The sequence below is a fragment of the Diuraphis noxia genome, unplaced genomic scaffold (genome assembly GCF_037042655.1).
Source record: "Diuraphis noxia isolate RWA-SAM2 unplaced genomic scaffold, SU_Dnox_SAM2 contig0004, whole genome shotgun sequence".
Lineage (NCBI taxonomy): Eukaryota > Metazoa > Arthropoda > Insecta > Hemiptera > Aphididae > Diuraphis > Diuraphis noxia.
Window position 1 is genome coordinate 14,803,502 of NW_028301714.1, and position 27,124 is coordinate 14,830,625.

The following is a 27,124-nucleotide window of genomic DNA, read 5'->3' on the forward strand; positions in this document are numbered from 1 at the left end:
AATTTGTAATATTGTGTTTTCATTTTAATTTTAGACTCAGGAAGAAGTAAGAAATCTGCTTTGTATTTTAATACAAGATAATCAAAAGGCTACTGAAGATTTATGTGGATTGTTGAGTCAAAGAATATCACTTACAATTCGAGGACCAATTGCAAACGCTGACCTAGCATTTGCTGTGAGACCTGAAATATCTTTACTAGCTACAATGTTGTACAAAGAAGATTCATGTTGGGAACAAAAAGCCAAATGTGTAATGCAGCTTTTCTTTATGACATGTAAAGAATTCCAGTCTTCAGCAATTGTTACTTATATAACATTACCGTGTTTAAAAATGATGCGTAATATTATAAAGCCACCAACTTCTTCATCTAAAATAAATAAGGTAATTATATTATTGTTTTATTATTCTTAATAGCTCTTAGACACAGATTTATTAGTTAAATATGAAAGACATTCAATAAAGTTGAAAATATATAATCTAATGATTCTCTAACATTTCAATTTGATTTTTTTCTTCATATAAATAATACAGTTTTGGCATTCATTGTGATTAATATTAATATATTCGCCATCATAATACTGAAATATAATTGCTGTAAATTATTATTGTCAGGTTGAAAGAAAAATAAATCTTATAAAAAGAGTAATTTTAATTTTTTTAGTTGTTAATATAATAAACATTAAACATCAACTCAAGTTCCATCAAGAGTATATCCATGAATTTTTTTTTTTTATCATTTATTTAAATATAGTATATACACAATCTGTAAATATTATTTTACAATAAGTGTATGTGATGGAGGTGACATGGCTTAAATGGCAGGAGATAAGAAGCCGCCCATTGGAGGCACTCAAAGTTGGGATGTTAGGCTAGGATTTTATGTGTTAGCAAGAGAGTGGGATTATAAGATTAGGGGAGGTAGAGGTATATACAATTCTAGATAAGTAGGTCACGACACCAGGTACGTTTAAAACGCCTTCTGGGGTCATCAGGAATAGCGTTGGTGGATAGCTCAGAAATCGGGGGATTATGATGGCTGTGGAACTTGGAGTGTGTGCGTTTGTAGAAAGTTTTTGCGACATTTTGGATTGTTGGAATGGCTAGATCTCTATGTAGAGTGTCGTTAGATACATAGTTGGGGGATTTGGTTATTTGGCGGAGACATTTTGATTGGAAGACTTATATTTTGTTTAAGTTGGACTTTTTAGCTGCACCCTAGAGTTGCGATACCGTAAGTCCAGATTGGTTTGAGTAAGAGTTTGTATAATGGAAGCTTGTTTTTTAAGTTGATGTGATGTGATGTGAGGAGATAACATAATTGGCGAGAGCGATTATTTAAGGCGAGTCTTTTGTTGTGGGTGTGAGTTGCCCAAGTTAACCTGCAGTCTAAATGTAGACCTGAGTATCGAACATTTTGGGTGGTTATGATCCATGAAATTTAAAAAAAAAATCTTGAGAGTACTAAAGCAGTAAAGCATATACAAAGTTTGCTCTATAGGAACACCATTGTTAATAAATATATTAAATTGAGTTCCGCCCATATTATAGGTCCTAAAATAATACAAAATAATTCTTTATCAATATGTATATAAACTACTGTAGTCTGTAGGATATTACTAAATATTCATTATACTATACTAATCATAAAACAAGTGAATACATACATAACATTATACATTTTTTATGTTATATATTAATCTAGGATAAATCTACTGAAGTCTTGTCAACTGTTCAAATGTCAGATCATTTAATGGTTGATTTTAGAAAATGGGCTAAACAAAGTCCTGAGCATATGTTTAATGCATGGCGTCAACGACTTCAAAAGAAAACATCAGATGCTCCTGTTAAAAATAAACCAAAGTCGAAGGTAAAATATTAGAATATCAGTAGATCTTTATTGACTTGTAAGGTAGAACAAATATTTTGAATGCAAAAATTAATTTGTAAATCTAATTTCTTAGATATCTTTAGTTCTTTTTTATTTTAATAAAAGTAGTAGGTATGATAATCTGTTTTATATTCAAGTTACTCATTTGGTCACTTAAAGTGATATCTATTTAACCATAAATGTCAGTATCTCAGAGTAGTATAAATCTTTTTTGATGACTTTATAAGTTTTGGTTTTACGCATGTAGAGTGAGTCATGAGTTCTGTTGACTGACTAGACTACCATATTCCCTGTATTCTGCCAAATATCACCAACAATGACCGACCGTTGTACATACGACTAATGTAATCGGCTGTTGTTGATTTTTAATTAACTTTTTTTACATATATATCTAAATTGTGTAATATTTTTACTCAAAACCATATAGTTTATTAATTTGATATTAAGTTTTAGATTTGCTGAATGTTTATAAAAACATTCTGTATACTAATAAAAAAATAATTTAGTGAAACAGTATTTAAAAACTTATTATATTGTTAACTTGATGATGCTTTTTGGTTCAACTTATAAATAAATGTTATCTTATATTTTTAGAATGAAATCAGACAATATTATTTAGCTTCTAAATATTTTAAAAAATGGAGATTATATTCATTAAGGGATATTGCAAAGCCATTCCATTTAACAGAGTCTTCTTGGCTAAAGCATTTCTTATTCTGTTCGAGTACACGATTGTTGAGACAGGTTGCTTGTGCTATATTTGAGGGTATTGCTCAAGTACCAGAAAGAAAAAAAGAGGTATATTTTCTTATTAAATTTCTAATTGTTGTAAGTTGTAACTACAAAATAATAACTGTTTGTTTGTAGATTTTAGATCTTCTAACAGGGTTCTTAACAGAACTAGGAAGTGCTGGGGAAAACTGTGCTGAATTTTTAGGTTTATATCAAAATCTGATTCAGCAAACTCCTTGGAAACAGTACTTAGCATTACGAGGAGTACTTATAATGATATCTGACATAATTACAAAAGAAATTAAACATTTGCATTATTTAGAAGAAACTACATTAACTTCAGATTTAGCTCAAGGATTTGTTTTAAAAAGTTTAACTGGACTGTTGGCATCATTTTTGGAAGTTGAGAGCATAAAACAACAATACAAAGGAAGACTTGTAGGCGCTATTTTAAATGGATATCTCTCTCTTCGCCGTTTAGTTGTTCAAAGAACACGTTTAATTGATGAGACACAATCTCAACTTTTGGATCTTCTTGAAGAAATGACATGTGGAACAGAATCGGAATCAAAAGCATTTATGGCAATTTGTGTTGAAACAGTTGAAAAATGTGATTTACAGGATGTCCGTACTCCAGTTTTTGTATTCGAAAGATTGTGTTCAATCATTTATCCAGAAGAAAATGATGTTGGTGAATTTTATATGAATCTAGACAAAGATCCTCAACAAGAAGACTTTTTGCAAGTAGGTGTAGATAACTTTCTATAAAACATTCTATAACCACCTAACTACTTATTTAAATCCATTTATCATATTTTGACCTCTGTCACCATATTTGGTAATCCCCTAGACGCCTAAAGCGTAAGTGTTGGTGTGATTTGTTATATATATAAATAAATACATTTATTTATAAAACAAAAATAGTGAAATGTAATAATTAGGGAACGGATTTGAATGCAAATTGCATTTTTTTCTGAATGTCCGTAAACATTGGTTTCCAAGCAAAAAGTTCATTTCATACATCAAAGAATTAAAAAATGTAACTTTTATTTTGCATTTTTTTTAATTTTTAAGACTAATGCATTTTTAGAGCATTTTGTGGTTTTCAAGTTATTTTTTCCACATTCATTCTAAAAAAAAATTAAAATACATAAATATGTATTATGTTACGAAATTATTGTTGACACGTGTAGACACAAAATATATACATACAAGTTACAACAGATTATTACCCACATTAAGGTAAAGATAAGAGATAAGATACGATAAACTATTTATCTAAAGTTAATTAATTAAGGTTGTATTGTATTTAAACATTTTTTATTAGATTTTTCATAATAATGTTTTTTTTTATAAGTTTTAAAATTTAAATACAACATTTTGTTTTTATTGAATATAAACCCATTTTTAAATTTTTTTAGTGCATTTTTTGATGTTAAGGCATTTTTCTTGTTTTTTAGAGCATTTAAATCCGTTCCCTAGTAATAATTAAGTTACCATGGGAAGTGTCATCAATGGGTGGTTCCTTTAATCAAAATAATGTTACTGGTCAATTGTACTTTTAGCTTATATTCTTATTGCATAATTGATACACATTGTATATTATTAGTAAAGTAGTAAAAAAAAAGGTTAACTTAGGTTAGTTCATAATATAAGTTTTCTGTTAAATATTTTAATTTTTATTGAAAAAAAAAATTAATTAGTGATTGTTTTACAGGGTCGCATGTTAGGTAATCCATATAGTTGTAATGAATCTGGTCTTGGACCTCTAATGAGAGATGTCAAAAATAAAATCTGTCAAGATTGTGAGCTGGTGGCACTACTGGAAGATGATAATGGCATGGAACTTTTGGTGAACAATAAAATTATCAGTTTGGATCTGCCTGTCAAAGAGGTAAAACATTATGGCTATAATTGTAGTTAAATTTATGTTGAAATTAATAAAAATAGTATAGTAGTATTATTTAATATATATATCTTTTTATATCTAGGTATACAAAAAAATTTGGTTGCCTGAAGGTGGGGATAATGAAGCTGCCATGCATATTGTTTATCGAATGAGAGGGTTATTGGGAGATGCTACCGAGGAATTCATTGAAACTTTGGATGCCAAATCTGATCAAGAAGTCAATAACGAAGAAGTTTATAAAATGGCTAATGTAATGGCAGAGTGTCGGGGTCTGGAAGTTCTAATGTATCGTCTATCTACAATAAAAGACCTGTCAAGGTCACGTCCACTCCTTCAAGTACTCCTTAAATTACTTGGCCTTTGTGTTAAAGTAAAACATAATCAAGAAATATTAACCGAACCTATGCTTGGATCTATACCCATTCTTCTTAGTACACTTGAGTTATGTTTAAGTCATGAAGCTGATGGCTTGTCAAACACGTCACTTACTGAACAAACACTTGATGTAAGTAAAATTTAAACTGAAATATTTTAAGTTTTAGGGAAACTATCATACTCTTTAAATGATTTTAAACAATTGATTTAATTAATTCAACAAATAGATTTTGGAAACAATACTATCGAAAGCTACTTCCAAAGGCCCGGAAACATTTGCCAGACTATCAGAGACATTTGGTCCTGATGACCATATTCAATATCTTCTACATTGTGCATCAAACGCTCGCTATACGGTTGTTCAGCATCTAACTCGTGTTTTAGCTGCTCTTACCTACAATAATAAAGCCAAAATGATTATTCTCATGGACCATTTTGCTTCAGTGATTTCTGATTTTGAAAAATTTGATGATGTCCACTCTGCTCAAGATGAGCAAATGGTAATATGATTGATTATTCATTAAATTTATAAATACATAATTGATTTATTTACTTAGATGAATTTGTTTTGTGATTTGACGTACGGAATTGAAAACAATTCACTTGGAAATACATTAAAAGATTATATTCTATCCCTTGGGGTTATTAATAATGTTATCCAATATATATCAGTAAGTATAATTTGAAGTTAGAAATTTAAGTGACATTTTATGATAACTCTATTTGCTTTGCAGCGCCATGCACCCACAGTTAAAGCAACGTTAAACAAGAACAATGATAAAGATGAATGGAAAGAATTCATTTCTAAACCTTCATTAAAATATATCTTAAGATTTTGGACTGGATTAGCTAATGGTCATGAACCAACTCAGGTATATTATTAAATTATTATGATTTTTACATTTTACATTGTTTCTAGAATAGTCAAAATGTATTACATTTTTGAGTTATTTTAGATTTTAAGCAAATAAGCATAAAATGTATTAGTTTTATAATGATGTTTTATTAACACTTTTTTAAACCAAAAGTGTGCTCCAAAAATATTTTTGTGTTTAATAGTTAAAATATTATTAAGTTAATACTTTGATGAAATTGTATTCAATTACATATAATAGTTTTCAAGAAAAAAAAACTATTGAGAAATATAAGAAAAAAATAAAATATTTAATCAAGATTTTTTTTTTTTGAGGATCAATTTTCATTTAAAAAAATTATCGACAATTTAATTTTATTTAAACTAAATGTTTTTATAACAATTTCAGACTGCTGTGTCTGATGAATGTATTCATACAGTACATTGTTTAGAACAAGTTTCGTCTGATGAACATGTTGGATCTCTTGCTGAAAATTTATTAGAAGCATTAAAAACAAATCCGAAAATGGCAGAAAAAATAGAACAAGTTAGACAACAAACTAAAGCTGAGAAAAAACGATTAGCAATGGCGATGCGACAAAAACAACTTGGACAATTAGGAATGCGTACTAATGAAAAAGGTCAAGTAACTGCTGAAACTTCGTTATTGCAACAAGTAGAAGATTTAGGAGAAGAGACTGGATTGGTGTGTGTCATTTGCCGTGAAGGATACAAATTCCAACCAACCAAAGTATTAGGTATTTACACATTTACCAAGAGGTGTGTTGTTGAAGAACATGAAGTAAAAGCTCGTAAAACCATTGGGTACAGTACTGTAACACATTTCAATGTTGTTCATTTTGATTGTCATATGTCTGCAGTTAGGTAAGGAACATTTAAAATTATATTATTTTATATTGCTTATCTTTAAGAATTAGAAGTATCTGATATTTTTTTAACTAAAAACAATAAAAATTTGTGTATTATTAACAAATCTTAACCTTTATCGTGTTAAGATACAATTGACTGGTAACATCACAATTAAAGAATTGCCATCCAAAGGTTCATCACACTGAGCACTGAATGTTTTCAAATCTACTGGTGGTTTTATTAGGCTTTGAATTTTGTATCTTAGTCTGTGTTTTATACAGATAATATTTTAAACTCTCGGTACCCCTTGTGATCCCCTGAATTTGTTTCTTAATACATACATTTGTGGTCAGTGACTACAGATAAATTGCTTGTTCTTAGTTCAATGTATCTTAACTCGTGGTCTAAATAGTTGTGTATAATTTTATAATTCCAACACATCAATTTAATTATGTATTACAATTATTACACATATTTATTAAAAACAAATAAATAGTATATATTTTAAGCAGAAAATTGAACTGTTCTATTTTCAAATTGTATTTTTTTTTTTAGACTTGCAAGGGTTCGAGATGAATGGGAATCGGCAGCTTTACAAAATGCAAACACAAAGTGTAATGGTTTATTGCCAATGTGGGGTCCATCAGTTGCTGAATCAGCATACGCTAATTGCTTAGCTAGACATAATTCATATTTACAAGAGGCTACTGGTCAAAGAGATATAAGTTACACGCAAACAGTGCACGATCTTAAGTTACTTTTATTCAGATTTGCACAAGCCAAGAGTTTCCATGAAGACACTGGAGGAGGTGGACCTCAGTCGAATATGAATCTAGTTCCATACCTCATGCACATGGCATTATATGTGATTAACACGTACGTAACAGTTCAGTTTAATAAATTATGTTTTATTGTAATTGTGATTATAACATATACATTTAGGACTAGGCGGTCCAGTGCAGAGGAACGTAATTTAAACACATACCTTGAGCCTAAGTCTGCTGAACAGTTGATTGATAGTTTTTATGATACTGAAGGTCCATTATACTATCTCACAATGGCCATAATGTTAACTCCTTACTCAAAATGGATGTTGACAAATCGTCTAATACATTTAAATAGAATAATATTGATGGCTCATGTTCATCATACCAATTCTTCTATTGCGCCCAAAGTACATTTTGTGCCTTTGGTTCCTCATGATTATACTGCTTATAAATCTGCTCTTATGTTCTTTGTATTGATCAATAAGATGTATGAATGTTATTTCAAGGTAATGAACTACATTTCTTGTAATTAATATATATTTATGACACCTGTATTTATATAACTTTCAGACCGTTGAGGTTCCTGAAAGTAAAAGTTGGTCCGTTAGCTTAGCTGACTTTATTCGTCACAATGATGAGACACTGCTCAAATCATCGGAAATGATGATGAACGCTTTAAGTGTAGATTTCTTACCTTGTACTTCATTTGAAGAACTATGTGATGCTGCAGGTATAGATATAAATTATCTAATATATTATAATATTATGAAGTTGAGGGATAAATCTAGATATAAGTACCTATATTTTTATATCAAACTTTTTTTAGACTGAGTTAAAACAAGAAAAGTATTAATTATAATTTGTCTATAAAAATGTATTTCTAATATTTTTTTTTTAAATAGAATAGGTGATTATCTCATTACCATGTTTTCAGTAGCAAATAAAATTTGGCTTTTTTAAAGTTTTTATTTAATTTTTATGTTTAACCAACAAAACTTAATCAATTTTACCATTTGTTTTTTTCTTGCATTCAATTTTATTTATAAATTAATGCCATCTAAATCTTACTACAATAGTAACAAGAAGTATATAACTCATATTATAATATATCAACAAGTTGTATAATAAACATAATATTAGAATGAGATCACAATAATATTATTGAGATAATAGGCCTAGGTACAAGATTGTCATCGATACACACATACAAAATTTTGTTTTTTATTTGTTATATTTTCAAAATTAATAATACTAGAAATGTAAGTCTTTCAATATTTTATATTGGTGACATTTGCATTGGACTAAACGTTTTAAATATTTTGGAGAATTCTATAGGCGCATAGTCTATGTGCGTCATAGTACATAGATATTTTGTATAAATTTAGATATTGATATTTTTTGATATTTTATTGAATTTTTAACAGTTTTTCTCAGAAGTGTCTGAATATTTTTAAATAGTGTCTGACTAAACATATGTTTTATTTATATCAAAACTTTTTTCATATAGTGAATCATTGTTTAAAAATGTAAACAATTTAGTGTTAAATTTATTTATTACTTGAAATAACTAGTTGGACAAAATAGTATTATTCATAGTTGACTCCTTTTATTGAGTTGTATATAACAATATCATTTAACAGATTTATATGTATTATATATTATCAGCTAACTTATTTAGTTTCAATTATATATCAGTAATAAGTGCCTAGGATAGTTAACACTTAACCAGATTAACTGTTAGGTATTGGCTATATTGTTTTGTTTAAAAATCGATTGTGTTTATTTTATTCTAGGTTTGAATGTAGCGGATCCATCAAATCATATTAAAAACATCTTAAACACTTACCTCCGTCAATGAAAAATGTGTTATACATAGTAAATTGATAAAAAAAATCACCATTATAAAATTATTTTAATTATTTATTCACAATATTTATTTTACATGTGATTATATTTTAAGTACATTAATTATAAGAAATTGGAAATTTAAATTCTTAAAAAAAAATTAAAATATGAAATCAACAATAAATATTTTTCTTATTTAAACTGCTACCTTTCAATTATATTGTTGTAGTGTTGTAGCCCTGTTCTGCATTACTTGATGTGGTAAACGAAGAGTTCAGTTGTACAAGAACTATTAAGTATGTCAAAAGCAACGATAAAATCTAAAGAACAATATCTATATAATATGATGCATATGAAATATGGGTTGGTGACCTTTAATAAATTCCTCCTCCATGTATCCTCCACTCACCGAGCCAAGCAATCTTCGGTTGATTTCGTAAAAACCGATCACATTCACATTAGGTTGATATTGATTCATGGCATTCAAGAACAGCGTTATCTGTTTTGACAAAATATGAAAATTATTAACATTGATGCAATCCATAAACTTTCTATCATCCAGAAAAGCAATTAACTGGTAGGTAATTCCAAATGTATTCAAACTAGCTGTGTACTACGAGTATTTGTTAACAAAGCTATGGCACAGAAAATGAAAATAATATGGATAATGACATTTTGTTCAAACCTAAGACTAGTATTGACCTCAATTTTCTATGCGTAATTATTATTAAATTTGTTTTCTTGATATAATTTATGTATTTATAATACAGTTATACAGTCGAACTTGAATAAGTTCATTATTTAAAGTAAAATGGGGTATGTGTATGTTTGGAGAATCACCCTAACTGTAATATATTTTTATTATACGTTTAATTAGCAAAATTTTTTTGGTCAGGTCTTTCTCTTACACCTTGTATGGCTGTAAACTATATTTAAAAAGGCTCTGGGGTGGGAGGGTTGGTTTTATTTTCACCCCCCCCCCCCTCTCTGAACATCACGTATAACCACCACTGAGCTGTATGAATAGCGTATACTTTCAAAAGTTAAGAAATATAGGTTGATACTTAGTTTTACATTCCTCTCCCCCCCCCATTTAGATTCATTTTTAACGAATGTTACAAAAAACGAGTTAGTTACAATCTGGCGGAATGCGTTTATTATTTTAATACCTAATATTTTTAATTTATACACGACTTTAATAGATACCTATTATTAAGTTAACCATCGCCTATTAGCATCGATATTCGATAGTGCAGGTCATCATCGATCAATAAAATCAAAATCTAATATTAGATGATATTATATTTATATTTTAATATCATACAAAACAGGCAATTATTGATTTATATGAAATTGTAGCCATTTGTGAATTTGGTGGAAAATATTTATGTTGATATTAAAAATTTGCTTATTTCGATATAATAGATCCACTTTATAGACTTTTATCGGATATCGGGAATCGAGGGATAAATGATAATAATATGTGAAATATATAATAAATATACGGTGTCGGGGGCAAGGCGTATAGGTATTATAAACTGCACTTATACCTGAATGTAATTAGAATTCTTCCATCTCGCTGACAACTTCATTTTCAATATAAGTAATATCATGCTTTCGACGCACTGCGAACAGGAATGGTATAAGAAAAAAAATATGTGTATTAAAATGTAAAAAAATATTTTGAAATGGTTTTAATACCTACAGCTGTGAATATAATATATTATTTAATGTTGGTATTGAAAGGTAATAATATCTAAGACCAGGATTTATATGCAATAACAAATTGTAAAATATGCATTTTATTTACCAAAATATGAAAGAACAAATTTTTATTATTTCTAGAAATATTATGTATCATTTATTAATATAAGTGTATGTAACATTGGTAATGTACTAATGTAGATGTATGTTTTTTCTAAACAGGTTTATTACAATAATTTTTTTCTGTTCTGTTAGCGTTACGTCAAAAATTAGTATAGGTGTTTGAAAATACAATTTTGACAATATTAATATTAGCATAAGTAGGTACTAAGAGGGTACATTTCCGCTGCTCTCACGAGTAGTTTTTAAGTTTAACCATACCCCTCTTTTATAGTTGTTTTGTGTTATTTTTTCGTTTTAGAAGTTATTTTTTTTTTAAATCAAATTTTGGTGGGAGAGTTCGTTTGTTGCTCATGTAAAGGTTATGAAGCTTGTCACTTAAAATCATCTTTGAATAGTTACTAATTAGTAATAACATTTGTATATTTAAGTATATTTCCAAAAGAAAAAAGAAAAATATTCAAATTCTAATCATGAACTAAGATTATGGTATGAGTTTATGAACTATCTTAGTAGCTTATGAATCATAAGTTATGAGTTATGATTCTGATAAAAAAAATGTACAACTAAAAACTATATGATTATGATTACTTTACGGATTACAGGAGGGGGATGCCTTGCATACCTAGCATCCCCTTGTGGCCCTGCGCACGCCTATGTAGTTATATATTGTTGGTACCTACATAATTGTATTACCATATGCATAAAAGTTGGCTCATTGTTTTATTTTATTTACCAGGTTTCCAACGACTGATAAAATTCTAGTTTGGGTTCCACACACGTATTATAGACTAATAACATCATTCGTGCTGCAAGCATGTAGGCAATACGTTTTCGGGTAAATCGGTATTCTTGGTAAAATTAGACAATTAAAATAGCTTAGCTGTATCTTGATTTGTAACTCTTAAATAAAAGGTATTCATAAAAAAATGGAAATGTACTTAACATGGGCGTGGCCACATTTTGTGCGACCGCTCTGCACTTTAACTTTTCAATAATAAAGCAATTTTAACACAGAAAAGGTTAAATATTGTGCATATAGGTCTATCTAACTTGCTATTATAGGACTATTAGATTTTACCTTTTTATTTATAATTATTCGCGCGCGAGCATTATGAAATTATCATAGACCTTATACCTACCTACCATGTATTTGTAAAAGGCAGTGGTCTTCAACCTTTTTGATTCACGAAACCGCCTGTTATTTTACAATCCGTGTCAACCAATAGTCGGCCACGGAAGAAAAAAAGCCTTAGCTGCTGTTGTTTTACGTAATTTCTGTAGGTAGGTACGTAACCCCCAAACCATATTTCAAAAGGAGTTTCAATCAACATTTGCTTAAGTTTGGGATCACAAGTAAGTCCAGTTAGGGGTTGTTCAATCCATTCATAACTATATTATCATTCAAATTTATAATCTTTATTTTTATTTATTAAAGAACACCTGTGGCGTGACACATTGGTATAATCATAGAATACTATATAGTATTCTATGGTATAATGCCTATGGAAAACACTATTATCATTAGGTGTGTGATTTAATATTATTATAAAATAACGACAACCGACTTTTTTCGTCTGACTGTAACCGCAATCACAGTACACGTACAGCGACGTGGCGTTGCAGACGAGCGCGACCGCCGCGGACGTTAGCGCCTCGTACCGGCGCAGTTTGACGAGCGTTGCGCCCCACACGGCCAGCGCGTACACGCTCAAGATGATGGCGACGGGCGTGTGAAGTATGCAAAACGTCACAGTGGCCGACATGTAATCGCCGACCCCGTGCACCAGGCGACTCATCTGCAGCCAGAGCAGACGGTAGTCTTCGATCGACTGAGCATCGAACCTGAAAGCGACGTGCCCGTCCAAGTCCTACAATACACATTGATGTTAAATTATTAATGACAAATATAATATATTGTACAATATAAGAACATACAATTTTCAAACGCGTACACACACCTGGTGGGGGAGGGGTTCAAACGTCCCCAGAAATCACAAATATTTTCTATACCTAAGTGGGTAAATGTAAAAAGCAGGGATATGTAAGGAAACCGTATCATTTTTAGTTATTTTAGGTATAGTAGTAAAATCAACACTTATTGAGTCCCAGTTCAAAACCGACGTTCAAATGTATTGGACAATTAATTAAATTTGGAGTCGAACAACTAAAGATTTTTATGTGTGTATAGTTATTATATATATATTATAAATTTATAAATAATATAATTTTTTTAATATTCGACATACATTTTTTTTTGGAAAACTTATTATTTTCCAAGATATAATAGTATTAGCTAGTGTCTCAGAGTTAATGGAAATAGTCATCATAAATATTTTTAAGACAATATTAGTATACGTATTTATTAGGTAATATTATTTAGGAGCATTTATAATTTAGGGTATCGCATTTTGTTGGTTGCATATTTTAGAGTAAAATTTCTAACTAAAGTCTGCGCACGTCTATGCGTATAATTAGTGTGTAATTATTTCAATTTGTGCAGCACCACGTCGAATAAAACTCTTTTTTATTTCAGTACCACAAAGACTGCATAATATTATTTATTATTCAGATATATCTACGCTTGTATATGAATAACCTACATAAGATTAAAACGTATTTAATTGCAAGGACTCAAACGGTTATAATTCGCGAATCGGATGCGCATCATCAATTGAAAACATAACAATATAATATTATTATAATTATAATTACACAGAGTATAATTTAAATATTAATATGGAATATTTCAGCCCTATAACTTAAAATTGAGATGGAAATTTTTGAGAAAATAGAAGATACACATTCGGGGTCAATTAAAAAAAAAATTTTTTTCGGCGTACGGCGTATGCGCAATACAAGTAATACAACTTAAATTAGTTTTTTTTTAAATAGATACAACATATATGTGTTACATACATGGTAGGTACACGTATTATTATTTGTACCAAATTCGAAGAGTTCTATTTTTTCAACTGATTTTAACGTGTTATTTCAAAAACTGACATACTCTATACTTACAGTGATATAAAATTAAATAAAAATAACTACGATTGCCTTTTCACTTTTATAGATACCTATTTATAAAATACATTTTGATAGTAATAACTAATAACAGTTATTGTCAGTTGATAGCCGATAGGTAGTTATTATTATATAATTTAACGTGACCTTATCATCGGGCGCTTTTATTTTGTTATATTTCATTATATTTTTAGTAATCATTTTTTACGCTCAACAAAAATGATATATCTCCACATTACGAATCCCCACACCGGACCATTTCAACAGGATACTTAAAATATTGCTGCAAGCCAAAAGACATCGTCGAGTAAAAAAAGTTTATCATATAAATTTTATTGAAAAAAAAATTAAATTGTATAGTATGTATGTTGTCATTTACAAATTAACGAATTATTTTGCGATTGAAATAGATAATAGGGTAAATAATTTTGAAGATTTTCCCAAAAAGAGTATTTTTGCACCTATTGTTATCTCATTCTTCCTTAGCACTTTAAAAGCGCCCATTCCAATCTACGGCCGACTAGTTGACATTTTTTTTTGTACATTCAAGTGAAATGATTCTGTTTATCGTTATACCTAATTTACAATCGTCAGACACTGTATAAGTAGTAGAAAATATACGTATATAGGCTTATTATGGTTATTCCACACAGTGTCTATTCTTAATATATTGTATGCAGAGCCGCACCGAGTAACACTCTATACACATGTATCTGTAAAAACGATGTATATAGGAGTCATATGTGTAGGTACCTATCCTCAATTATGGTCTGTAGTCTATTCCTTTGTACGCGTATATTCCATTGCATTGTGTTAGTCGAAGCCGTATTATAGGTCATTGTATATATATATGTATAGAGACGACGAGACGGGTCCCAGGGCGAAATAAATAGATGGAGCGAATGACCTATATATTATATATATATACCATCGTTATAATATATGTATAATAGGTGTACCTACCTACGGTAGTCGACCTGACATATAGCAGCTATATATGGCTCGTATTTCGGACGTCGTGTGTGGCTTTCCGGGTTCAAACATACCCACCCACCCTGCTGCACTTTTCCTTTTAGTTTTTTTCTGTTTATTCGTTTGAATTTTATTTTATTTTTTTCACGAAACATTTTGCACATTAACTAAAACCCATAATGTAGGTAGATTATATATACCCCTGGCCCACACATGAAAAGTTAAATTTGGCCATAGCGAAAATATAAATAGGTAGGACGTAGGTATGATATCAGTTATAAATGTTATAATATATCATAACTAAACAGTACATAATATTATTATATACATTTCAGCATTCTGCAGCCACCAAAAATCGTAAAATATGAATCTGTACTCAAACATAATATTATGCATACAAATATATGAATGATATCTTGTTTCAACAATAATTTTAAAAAATGTCAAATAGACAGGTTCCAATAGTAACTAAAAAAAAAATATCATTAATAATGATAAATTAAAAATATTTCTATAGTATATATATATATATATATATGTTATATTATAATATATTTTGCCATTTAGGGACCACGATATTATGTAAATCACCTCCATGTATTATATACTAGATAACACGCGTTTTAAAAATTCATAATAATAATATTCGAAACGATAAATCACTGTAGCCCCCCACAATTGTCAATGTTATATAAGGCATGTCGCCTGTAATTTGTACTGTCTATATTATATTTTACTCTATAATTTTTTTATTTTACCGTTTGTAATTTTTTCTTGTAGCTGTCGATTGTTGCCTCGATCACAATTGTACTCACGAACCAAAATCCCGTGATGAAGACCATTATCGAAATGCTCTTCATCACGCAAACTAGAATTAATACGTCGCTCATGGCTGATGACAAATACGGGATTGCAACTCCTGTGATCAACAAGAACACGAGTATGGATCGATAAATCCTGTTCACCCGTTTCTTGACGATTGCGACCATATCAGTACCATTCGAATTAGCGACTACTTTGTTGTAATTTTCCTAAAACGAAGAGAAATAATTAATATGCTAATATCAGCAATAATTGTTAGTCAAATAATCAAATGAGATGACAGTGCAGGTTTATTTATATTCTGAGCGTTTCATGGTTTCATCAAGCATGCTCGAAATGGGTTTTCCTTTAATAATAGATTTTTTTGAAATCATCGAAATTATTTTTACTATTTAATGACTAAGGAGTGTCCTGTCGCGATATAAGATTGTGATTTCCCTCTCTATTTACTGTAAATTATTTAGTGAATAATTTATTTTGGAAATTTTGATGTTCCAAGTTCAAATTATACTTATTGAGGATGATAATCCTTAAAATTAGTATTACAAAACTACAAAATATAGCATTGGATCTAGTATTTATTATGCTTGTACTATTTTTACAAATATTATGATTATTGATAGATTATATTATGAAACCTATGTTTAAAAATTTTAAAAATCAGATTTTGTTAAATACATTATTGAAGATAAAATATAAATTGGTTAATCTCAGTATAATATTATGCTAATATTACAAATTGTATAGTTAAAATTTAAATATTTAAATAAAAAACCATAGTCTTTAAAGTTATAAACATAGTTTATTGCTTGTATCAAATATATTTATAAATCCATAGGTAGTTGTATAATAATAATATTTATTATTTTTAAATTTTGTTTTGGAGAATTTTACTTATTGCTTACTTGTATGATCGAATTGAAAATTAACTGATATATGTATTGCAAGTCAATCACAAATTATTGCTGATTCTTAACCCTAATTTTCAATTATTGATATAAGAGCTAATTTTACCCACATATTATGTATTATATATTATGTCATAAAGTCATATCGAGCAGCGTTGGGTTACCAATGATTGTCGTGAGCCACCTGCAGCTACTCGCTGAGATAACTATTGCAAGCCTAACCACGCATCGCTGAGAGTAGGATCAAAAATTAAAGTAAGGTAACATATGGCCGGTGGTCTATCCCACTTGTTGGCCAAAGCTTATCCATACATTTACGGCCTCGGTTCAAGTTCTAAATTGTTGGATCATATTTTCCGACGGGTTATCACAACACTGGCGATAAGTAAATAAACTTAATAAACGAAAAATTCCGATTAAAAAAATACATATTCGCCAACAGATTACGGAATCAATAGCTATCCAACAACGATCAACTGGTTTAATGGAACGATCTCATGAAAAATGTCTGATAATACATTAATTATAAATTCACACGAATGTCTGGCGAGGATGACTGCACGCACAATGGTTTGAAATCTTCGTTTAAACCCAGTACCTACCTAGTATCTACGTACTGTACTACTGTACACAGGTACCATGCATTGATTATTCGATTAATTTGATAATAATATAATTCTGACCATTCCGTAGTGATGACTACTATAGCTAGACGTAACTACGTGAGTATCAACTATCGAAATAAATTGTACGTTTTGACATCCTGAAATGTTATTATAATTATGCCACAAGCTCACAAAGCGTAAGGCTGATTCATTTATCCCTAAATTAAGTCCTGTTGATGTAATTATTATACAGGGTGATTTTTTTTATCATGAACCACTAATTATTTCAAAAAGTATCAATGTTTTTGAAAATATTTTTTTACAAAGTTTCATGTTAAAAAAACAACGTTTTTATTAAAAAATTATGTTTTTTAATATTTTTTATCCTCATAATTTTTTAAGTTTTTACTTTTTTGAATGACAACCTAGAGTTTTAATTCCATATTCCAAAGCAGAATATTTTTCTAAGTATTTTGATACGTTAAAAACGAATTTTAGACGAGTAGTTTATGAGCTATAAGTATTTAAAGTTTAGATAAGTAGAGTGGAGTGGTACGGGGTTACCCCGCAAAATGTTTTTCCACTACACCACTTCTCTAAACTTTAAATACTTATAACTCATAAACTACTCGTCCAAAATTCAATTTTTACGTATCAAAATACTTAGAAAAATATTCTGCTTTGGGATATGAAATTAAAACTCTAGGTTGTCATTCAAAAAAGTAAAAACTTAAAAAATATAAGGATAAAAAATATTTAAAAAACATAATTTTTTAATAAAAACGTTGTTTTTTTAACAACATGAAACTTTGTAAAAAAATATTTTCAAAAAAATTGATACTTTTTGAAATAATGAGTGGTTCATGAAAAAAAATCACTCTGTATATAGTTGTTTATATCAACCAAACGTTTCTACTTGGTAAAAATGGATATTTATTGTTATTGTATAATAATATTAATAATAATAATTTATTTATTTAGCAAACGAAACAAATAAAATAAAAGTTTAAAGCGAAAAATTAATAACAGGTTTGCAAGCTCGTCCAATAAGCATAAATATGCTTGATAACGAATGAGCTGGGTTCATATTACGAGTATATGAATAAAAATGTTATACATTTGGAGTAGGTACTTTAATAATATTAATTAACATAATGATACATTAATAGTAATATAGTGACGTATGAATGTATTATAATATTTATTATTTACTTTTGCAACGTGTAGCGAAATATCTATGTTTGAAGGAGGTATATATTCGTTTGTAAAGTAAATTATCCGTATGTGTATTTATAATAGGAAAATTTAATTTAATGTTTTTGGTTCATCAGTACATTTAAATAAATAAAAAAATCTACTCCACCAAAAAAATAATATGTGTGTAGGTATATTAAAAACAATGACACAAATCATTTTGTTCATATTAACTCTTGAACATGTAGAATTTATTTCTAAAAATGTTGTAATGTAATTAAATTCATTTGTAGTTAGTAAAAATTAAAATAAATATTTTGAGCTGTTTAAAAAAAAATATTAATTCCACAACGATGGTTAATATTATTGTAGATAATATATACTATATAATGCTATAGTTTATACATATCTTAACGTAGTCAGTAATAATAATAAACATTATTTACATAAAAATCGTATTCGTTCATCATTAAAGTGATATTATTATACAGAGATTTTTGTAAAAATGAGATTTATATGACGCAATTTATAGAATGTCTAGTGGTTTAGTATATACTTTCCATTTAGTAGTCGATGGTGATATTTTACGTTTGCAGTGACTTCAGTTAAAAAGCCCAAATGTCACTATAGCGGCAAATTCCATTATGTTCAATAATTTATAAGATTATACATACAAAATGCGCTATTATGGAAACTTAGAAATAAAAACATAATGGTAAATATTCCAAGCAATCTAAACGTGAAATATAATATTATTGTTGAAAAAAATGTAATTTTTTTGCCGAAAGTAAAAATTATCTATAGTGCTTTATTCAATATTTATATTATACTAGCTGAACCCGTGCACTTCGTAGCCCGTTAAAAATCCTACATTTTATATGTCTCAAACTGTGAGTTAAATTCGTATCCTATGAATGTGCTAGAAGTATATATTTTAATATATTAGATAGATAACGGTTAAAATATACAAATTACCAAGTAATAATCTTACCACGATACTCAATGTAGTTTATCATTATGTAATCTAATAAAATTTGTTTTATCGAAAAAAGTTTGACAATTCAATTATGCAATTGAATGATATTTGGGCGTATCACTTTTAACTTAGCCTATATATCTTCTGCCCATATGTCTACTATATCTTTGTACCAAATTTTCTCGCAATATAAATGCATTCAACGCACAGTATTGAAGTACATCTGGATACACAATATTTTTTGTTCTTCCTTCTGGACGTACAAAAATAAATCAGAACATTTTCCAACACTTGAGCTTGCCACATACAGCTGTCTATGTGAAAATCATGGATTTTTCAAATTCAGTTCACACTTACACACTTACATCTATAGGTAAATAATACACGACATAATTTTAAAAGTATTATGATTTATTTTGAACTGTTTAAGGACATTTTCAGTTTCCAAAGTTTTGAGTTTTTTTTAATGAAAATCAATACAATTTTATATTATGCTGGGTAAAAATGTTTGAAAATTTAATACAAGAATCCAAATATATTGATAGAATAGTAGTTGAAAAATATTAAAAATTTATAGGCACAATTTTTTTATAAGCATTTAATATTTAAAGTTCAGATTTTAACAAAATTTATCAACTTTAAATTTTAATAGGTGGGCTAGTGGATGTCGCTCAATTGTACAGTGGTTTTAAGTGGGTCACTGTAATGGATGATATTAAATTTGAATTCAATAGTATAATATAATTTTATACGAAAAACGATCTATAATATTATTTGGTATATTATATTTTATGATATTATTGTGATTAAAGTAATTAATTTTAATATTTTAGTAGGTATCTAATTATATATTTTATTGGTTTTAATATGTAATTTCGTCCAAATTTGAATTAAAAATATCTGTAAAAAATAACTGTATTTATATTATATTTTTAGGTTTTTTGGTCGCAGTTTGAACTACTTATGAGAATCTTTGTTTTACATTTTCAATGTTTAGTTATAAAAACTATTTTATATGTTCAAAATTTTCGAGATTTTGATAAATTTTGTTAAAATTTGAACTTAAAATGCTCATAAAAAAAATAATTCCTATGTATTTTAAATATTTTTCAACAGATATTGTAACAATGATACAGAGTGTAACAGATAGAAATAACTTTTGGAATAACTTATTCAAATTGATATTTTTTATTTTTTAGTAATGTAATTTAATAAAAATTTTTAAATAAATTCAAAATAGCCTATCTGTAAATTTGATTATAAGAACAATTTTGATGGTAAAAAGATTTATCTTAGTAAAGTAGTTTATTTTTTAGAATTTTTTAAAATTCAATATTTTTTTGATTAAGTTATTTTGAAACGTAATAACTTTTTTGAAAATACGATTTTTAAGAACTTGTTGACATGAGTATAATTCTTAAATTTTTTACCTATCTTATAATACAAAAAATTTTGGTCATAATACGTTTAATTAGCATACTTTTTATTCTTGTCAGGTCTTTCTGTTTCACTCTTTAGTTTTTATATCAGGATCTTTGTATAAAATATTCACACTTTTTGGCTATAGAAATATAATTTTATTGATATTTATAGGAAAAAAAAACTAAAAAAAGTGGGTAAGTCGTGGATGTCGCTCTGCTGTACAGTAGCTAGGTTACAAGTGGGTTACTGTAATTGTAATGGATGGAATTAAATTTGATTTCAATGATATATCATTATATACGAAAAACGATTCTGAGATGAGACGATTTGACAGTCTAGGATATTTTATTCTATATAAATTATATTGTTATTTTTTCAAAAAAAAAAAAATGAAGGAAGGTACCTATAAAATAAATTCCAAATTAATCAAATCAGATTTATTATGTACCCGACTCAATCAAACATTAACGACATTAACTATTAAAATTAGAATATAAAGTTTACTCTAGAAATTTCAAGTAACAATAACAATAATTATTTATTTCAACAATAGAATATATACATTTTTTTTACAAAAAATATGAGTTAAATATTACAACACCCCCTATAATCGAAGCTTGTGCTAAGGCATGGTTCTTATTATTTAAAGAGAATACATAATGGATAAAATATTATATTGAATAATAATCAATTTAAAAACAAAACAAACAATTTAAGATAAGAAAAAATAAAAGCAATTACTATTATAAACTATGAAAATTGCAGACTAGTTAGATCTAAATGTTTTACATAATTTTGAAATAATAATACCTTATTACAATCGTTTATATTAATATTTAGTGAAAGGCATGATTTCAAACTCGTAAACAACACTATACAATATAGTATTATGTTGACCAAATTCTTTGTTAAGGTTTGGTAGAAGTAAATTAAAATTTTGTTTATATCTTGTATTGTAATCATGGTTTAGCAGTGTAATTAATTTTTTATGCTTATACAAATCGACTAGAACCGATAATTTGTAATAACATTTTAAACGCTTTACTTTAATTTCCTTATAAATGGATGTGGTAAAGTTATTTTTACAAATAAATTTGCATATTATTAAAAAAATAAGAGCATATCAAGTGTATATTTAAAAGTGTTTTGACGCATAAAAAAGATTTGTATGATATATATCATACTATGTATTATTTTAGTTCGACGAGTGTTGGTCATCCAATTTCACGCAGAGCTTCTGAATATAATATTAGGTATATATTATTGAAATGTTTTGATGACTGATCACGTGTACGAGGAACAACACCAACAACAATAACAAATATATGACGTGATATTTCATCCACACAGCTTACTTGGAACAGTCGCCACTCGTGTAGATACGCCTGGAGCTTGGTCGTCTCAAACCACATGATAACAGGCACGATGATGGATGGTGCAACCAACGTGGCATAGCCAATGTCCAAAAGTATGCGATTAAAGTTGTTCACGTCGACGAGAGGCGGTCGTTGGGACACCGTCTGGATCGTCACGACGGTGGCGTACCCGAACAATGCGCCCGAAACAAGAGTATACACCGAGGACGTGGACACGATTCTCTTCCGGAAAACGCCTGTGGGAATAAAGTGGATGTTATGTTCTGGGACTCGTCATCGTTTCTGTGGTTTAACTTCAGCTGTCGGTGCCAAAACATTTGTAAACCGTTTTTAATTACTATTGTTACCAGATGATCTATTCAAGTTGTATATACTCGTATTATATAGGTCATCCGGTCGTAACAGTTGATTGTATTTTCTTCTTTATTCTATAAATTATGGTGGTATATACCTGTATTTTAATATTATACAGTTGAATCGCGATAACTCAAAAACCATGACAATTCGAATTTTTTTTTATTCCTCAAGAACTCATTTATGTAAATTCAAGTTAGCTGGTATCTAGAATTCGAAGCACATCCTCCTTCAAATTCGAGTTGTCACCACTCGACTGTATAATGTATTCATACAGATTTAAGTATCATATATACAGTGATACCTATAATTGTAACTCCAGTGACGCACAGAGGTATTTTAAGAGCACACGGAGTTTCAAAAAGTGAGTCACCCACACCTATCCAATTTTTTCTAAATATTTTCACTTATTAATAACTGTGTAGTTCGAGGAAATTAATTATTATAGACTATAGTTTATGTTATAAATTTATAAGATTCCCTATGAAACCTGTAGTAATATACACCTCCCCCCCGTCGAAAACACATGCAGTTGCATTACTTGCTAACCTGCCTGGGCTCCACTTTGTAATTGTATGGCAGGATAGTTGAGTATTATAATATCAGTTTGTGTATACTATATACGCTGTTTAATAGGCAGGCGATAAGATTTAAAATATTATAAACAATAAAGAATGTAATTTTTAAGCCATGTCTAGAACCAAGGATACATTTGATGAAATACGTGTTCCAACAATTTTCCTGGTTTTCCGTCATAAGCGGTAACGTAATCGATTGTTAGCGTAATATGTTTTGACAAATGTATTATACACTGGTTTGGAAGTAGGTTAGACTTTGTTTTTTATTTTGACGTTCTGATTGGAAATTATAAATTTTTATGATTTCTAATTAACTGCAGGTTTTAACGATTTTTTACTTAGGTCGTGTCTCGGGGACTGAATTGTGATCGTAATTTGTACAAATGATAACATTATTGTGTCATTGCACCATGTAAAAATTATTTGATTGTTATTATTTGTTTATTATAATTTATATCATATTATTCTCTTCTATACTATACAATTTCACTTGATGATTGTTTAGTTGTTGTAGTTCAAATTTTGATCTTCAAATTATTTCAAGAAGGTTGCAAAAAGTTGCATCATAAATTAAGAAAAAAGTTTGAGGTTGATACGACTATGTTGTGGGGTTGTGTGTGAATTTGGCACTATCAATTTTGGTGTAGAAATTACGATGAAAATAAAAGGTTGCGCTTCTTTTTTTTATGATTGCAACAAAGCGGCAAATTAGTTACATAATATTGGCACAAGTTTAGTGCAGATCATATCATATCATGGAGGGCCAACTTTCTATATGTAGTGTTGGATGTACGAGTGTTGGACCATAGCAAAATAAAAAATTTAAAAGTAAAAATAAAAATACGAAGTACTACAACTGTCTCAACATCAGATTTAAAACGCATATTAGCGCTTTGGTGTTAATTTTTGGAAAGCTGCGGTAAGCGTTTTCCAAAAAATTGGTACATGAACAATAATTGATGTAATATGTGATCAAATGAATTGTGTGGGGGAGCGCACATAATATGCGTTGTAGTTTAGTTGTTATTATGTAAAATGGTATAAAAATAATTAGTTTAATATTTTGGGAAGGTATCATATTTCCGTAGTAAAATGTTGACCTGCGGATGTTATATAGCAGGCAGGATGGGGTAACGGCTGATGTGAACGTGAAATTGTATACGGCACAGTTCGCAGTGGTTTTTTATTTTATAATTACAATTTTACATTTGTTATCCTCTTGGATCATTTTATTTTTACCAGGAAAATACAATTTAGATGTAAAAAGTGAAATTAAGGCATTAAAAAAAGACATAACTCTTAGAAACGCTTTGCGTGGCACGTCACAGTTTCGAAAGCCGCTATTAAATATCGGTCTCCACAGCAAAATGGTAAATGCACAAAGAAAAGTACACGGTTGTGTAATAATAATAATAATAATATTGTATACAATAATGATGATAATAATAATAGCAACGATGATGACGATGATAATAATGATTAATAATAATAATAATAATAACACCAAATGCTGCCACTACACAATATTATTATAATGGAGATGGCAGAGGGGTACGTATTTACAAACGTTCTCTGGGACAATAATAGTAAGCAGTGTCAACAATAATAATTATTCACCAATAATTATTATTTTATATACCAAATATAATATGCGTATATTATATACACTAGCTGAAATTCCCGGCTTTTCTGTACGCAGTTTTGTATGAAAACGTAATAGCTACAATATATTTAACTTAATTTATGACATTTACAAATGATTGTGCTATAGATTATGATGATATTATAATCAAAATACAAAATAATATGTTAGCAGCATATTATGCAAACTTTTATGTTAATTTATAGATGAACTCTTGCGTGATGTAAATTTGGAAAGCACAGCAACTATTTATACATTTATATCAATGTATATCTATAATATGATTAATTTAATTATATTAAATGCATTCTGAATTTAATACTTTACTAAAACATAACTGAACCATAAACTCCATCACGTTCAGAGTCTTATTTTGTGGCACATAAACGTATAAATGGAACCATAGGCGTGCGCAGACTTTGACCGCAGGGGGGCCCTTAAAAAGGTCCGAACTAAAGATTCTTGTGTGATGATAATTGATTAATTAATAGAATAATAACTTAATCACATTTATATTTTATTTATACTATTATTAGATTAAAACTGGCTTTACTTTTTTTTTGTAAAATCTAAAAATGTTCTCTGTCTAGTATAATATACATATCTATGCATTTATTAAAGAAAAAGCCAGAGGCCGTAGGGGGGGCGTGGCCCACCCAGCCCCCCTGTGCGCACGCCTATGAATGGAACCACGACATGTTAAAAAAATAAAATGAAATTATATGATATTATTATACTGTGATTTAGATATAGTACCATCTCGACTTCTCGCATACGAACAGATGCCCAAAACGCGAAAAGCTGAGAAGAACGGACCGCACAGATGATCGAAAAACGAACGCGAAACCGCTGACTCGTCGTAAACCGTCGGCATATTTATATTAAAAATTATTAAACCGTGCAGGACGACACTAGACCCGTTGATACGATTTGTTTCTGTGAAGTACGTATTTTATAATACAGTAATAATATAAGCGTGCTGTCATGCAGTCACGAAGTCACTTGTATTTTATTTTCCACCGAAAATCAAACATTTTAAACATTATTTTTTTGTAATTATCCACTCGACGGATAATATGTTGTGTTTTTGGATCGTATAGTACACATTAATATTAAAAAGTACAACGCGATTAAGATCATTGCACGAACGTGCTAACCTATATATAACTCCATACACACATAGGTTCCTAGTAGCTATTTATCATATTCATCAGCTATTCAGGCTTTTTAGCGTACATATAATTATTATAAACGTGTCAGAGGACGATTATCGGGGAGGGAACGCTTTCGTTTCAAAATCGATTTCCTAACCATTAACTTTGGACAATGAAGAAATAATTGAACGCTACGATAGTTCTGCACTGTATATAGTATAACTGCACAGAGTGATTCGCCAAAGCACGCTCAACCCATTTTTTTTCTTCAATAATATGCTGCTGTTATTCAAAATCTGATTTTTGGAACTCTTAAACCATATTTTAAGATTTGTTGTGTTATATTTAAGGCGTGTCATGTTGAGTGTGGATATATACTTATATTTTTTTTTAAATGAGAACCCCCCTCCACCGGCCATCCCATTTTTCTACTGTAAACTATTTAGCGGATAACTTTTCTGAAAATCTTGACGTATCAAAATCATAATTCAAACGAGCGTAGGTTTTAGTTATTATTCATCTTGTAAACATTTTAATAACTGACAAACTATTTGTTCGAATTTTAAACTAGGTAGGTACATAAGGTACATTAGCATTAAAAAAAAAATCCGCTAATTAATTTATGTTATGAAAAACAAAAGTTTGTATCTCCATAGGGTAAAGTAGTATGAAAAATCTCAAAATTTAAAAGCGTGGTCTTTAATTATGTATTCATCAGAATTCAAATAAATTCATTACTGTAAAAGAAAAAATGATGGTAAGCGTGTTTGGTGAATCACTCCGTACCTATATGTTCTATAATATGTTGTGTATAATTATGTATTATGTACAACAATGTTTATTTGTCTAATTATTTTGTGAATATATGTGTATACCTCATAAATTTGTAACGTGTGATTTCGGCTTCTGGGATTTAATTGATCGCAACTAATATGCAATGCGTAGGTGTACCTACTACCTACATACACGTATATTAAATGAGTATTATTATAACATTGGATATATATATTTTATAATCGTCTACTTTGTTAGT

General features: G+C 29.0%; 2 protein-coding genes across 4 annotated transcripts in view; one reads left to right on the forward strand and one right to left on the reverse strand.

The window, feature by feature from the left end:
* poe (E3 ubiquitin-protein ligase-like protein poe) overlaps positions 1-9,441 on the forward strand; it is a 35,141-nt gene extending 25,700 nt beyond the window's left edge. For all 3 annotated transcript variants that reach the window (XM_015509508.2, XM_015509510.2, XM_015509509.2), the window contains 14 exons: positions 35-382; positions 1,704-1,868; positions 2,484-2,687; positions 2,757-3,365; positions 4,339-4,515; positions 4,613-5,035; positions 5,133-5,405; positions 5,463-5,576; positions 5,640-5,777; positions 6,168-6,643; positions 7,184-7,504; positions 7,571-7,901; positions 7,966-8,125; positions 9,189-9,441. In XM_015509508.2, coding sequence (XP_015364994.2) covers positions 35-382; positions 1,704-1,868; positions 2,484-2,687; positions 2,757-3,365; positions 4,339-4,515; positions 4,613-5,035; positions 5,133-5,405; positions 5,463-5,576; positions 5,640-5,777; positions 6,168-6,643; positions 7,184-7,504; positions 7,571-7,901; positions 7,966-8,125; positions 9,189-9,253 — 3,804 coding nt within the window. In that variant the 3' untranslated portion in view covers positions 9,254-9,441. The remainder of the gene's footprint in view (positions 1-34; positions 383-1,703; positions 1,869-2,483; positions 2,688-2,756; positions 3,366-4,338; positions 4,516-4,612; positions 5,036-5,132; positions 5,406-5,462; positions 5,577-5,639; positions 5,778-6,167; positions 6,644-7,183; positions 7,505-7,570; positions 7,902-7,965; positions 8,126-9,188) is intronic.
* LOC149055752 (gustatory and odorant receptor 24-like) lies at positions 9,426-25,849 on the reverse strand. Its single transcript, XM_089227830.1, has 7 exons — positions 25,694-25,849; positions 22,343-22,599; positions 15,819-16,091; positions 12,633-12,935; positions 10,791-10,865; positions 9,650-9,739; positions 9,426-9,560 (listed from the first exon to the last, which is right to left on the reverse strand). The coding sequence occupies exons 1-7, from the start codon at positions 25,809-25,811 to the stop codon at positions 9,456-9,458; spliced, it is 1,221 nt and encodes a 406-aa protein (XP_089083956.1). The 5' UTR covers positions 25,812-25,849; the 3' UTR covers positions 9,426-9,455.
* Positions 25,850-27,124: the final 1,275 nt, after the last annotated feature.

Coding starts and splice junctions, on each gene's coding strand:
- LOC149055752 (XM_089227830.1), bottom strand. CDS start 25,811: ATGCCGACGGTTTACGACGAGTCAGCGGTTTCGCGTTCGTTTTTCGAT. Junction 16,092..22,342: donor ACGAGTGGCGACTGTTCCAA/GTAAGCTGTGTG, acceptor TCTTCGTTTTAG/GAAAATTACAACAAAGTAGT. Junction 9,740..10,790: donor AGAATTCTAATTACATTCAG/GTATAAGTGCAG, acceptor TTGTCAAAACAG/ATAACGCTGTTCTTGAATGC.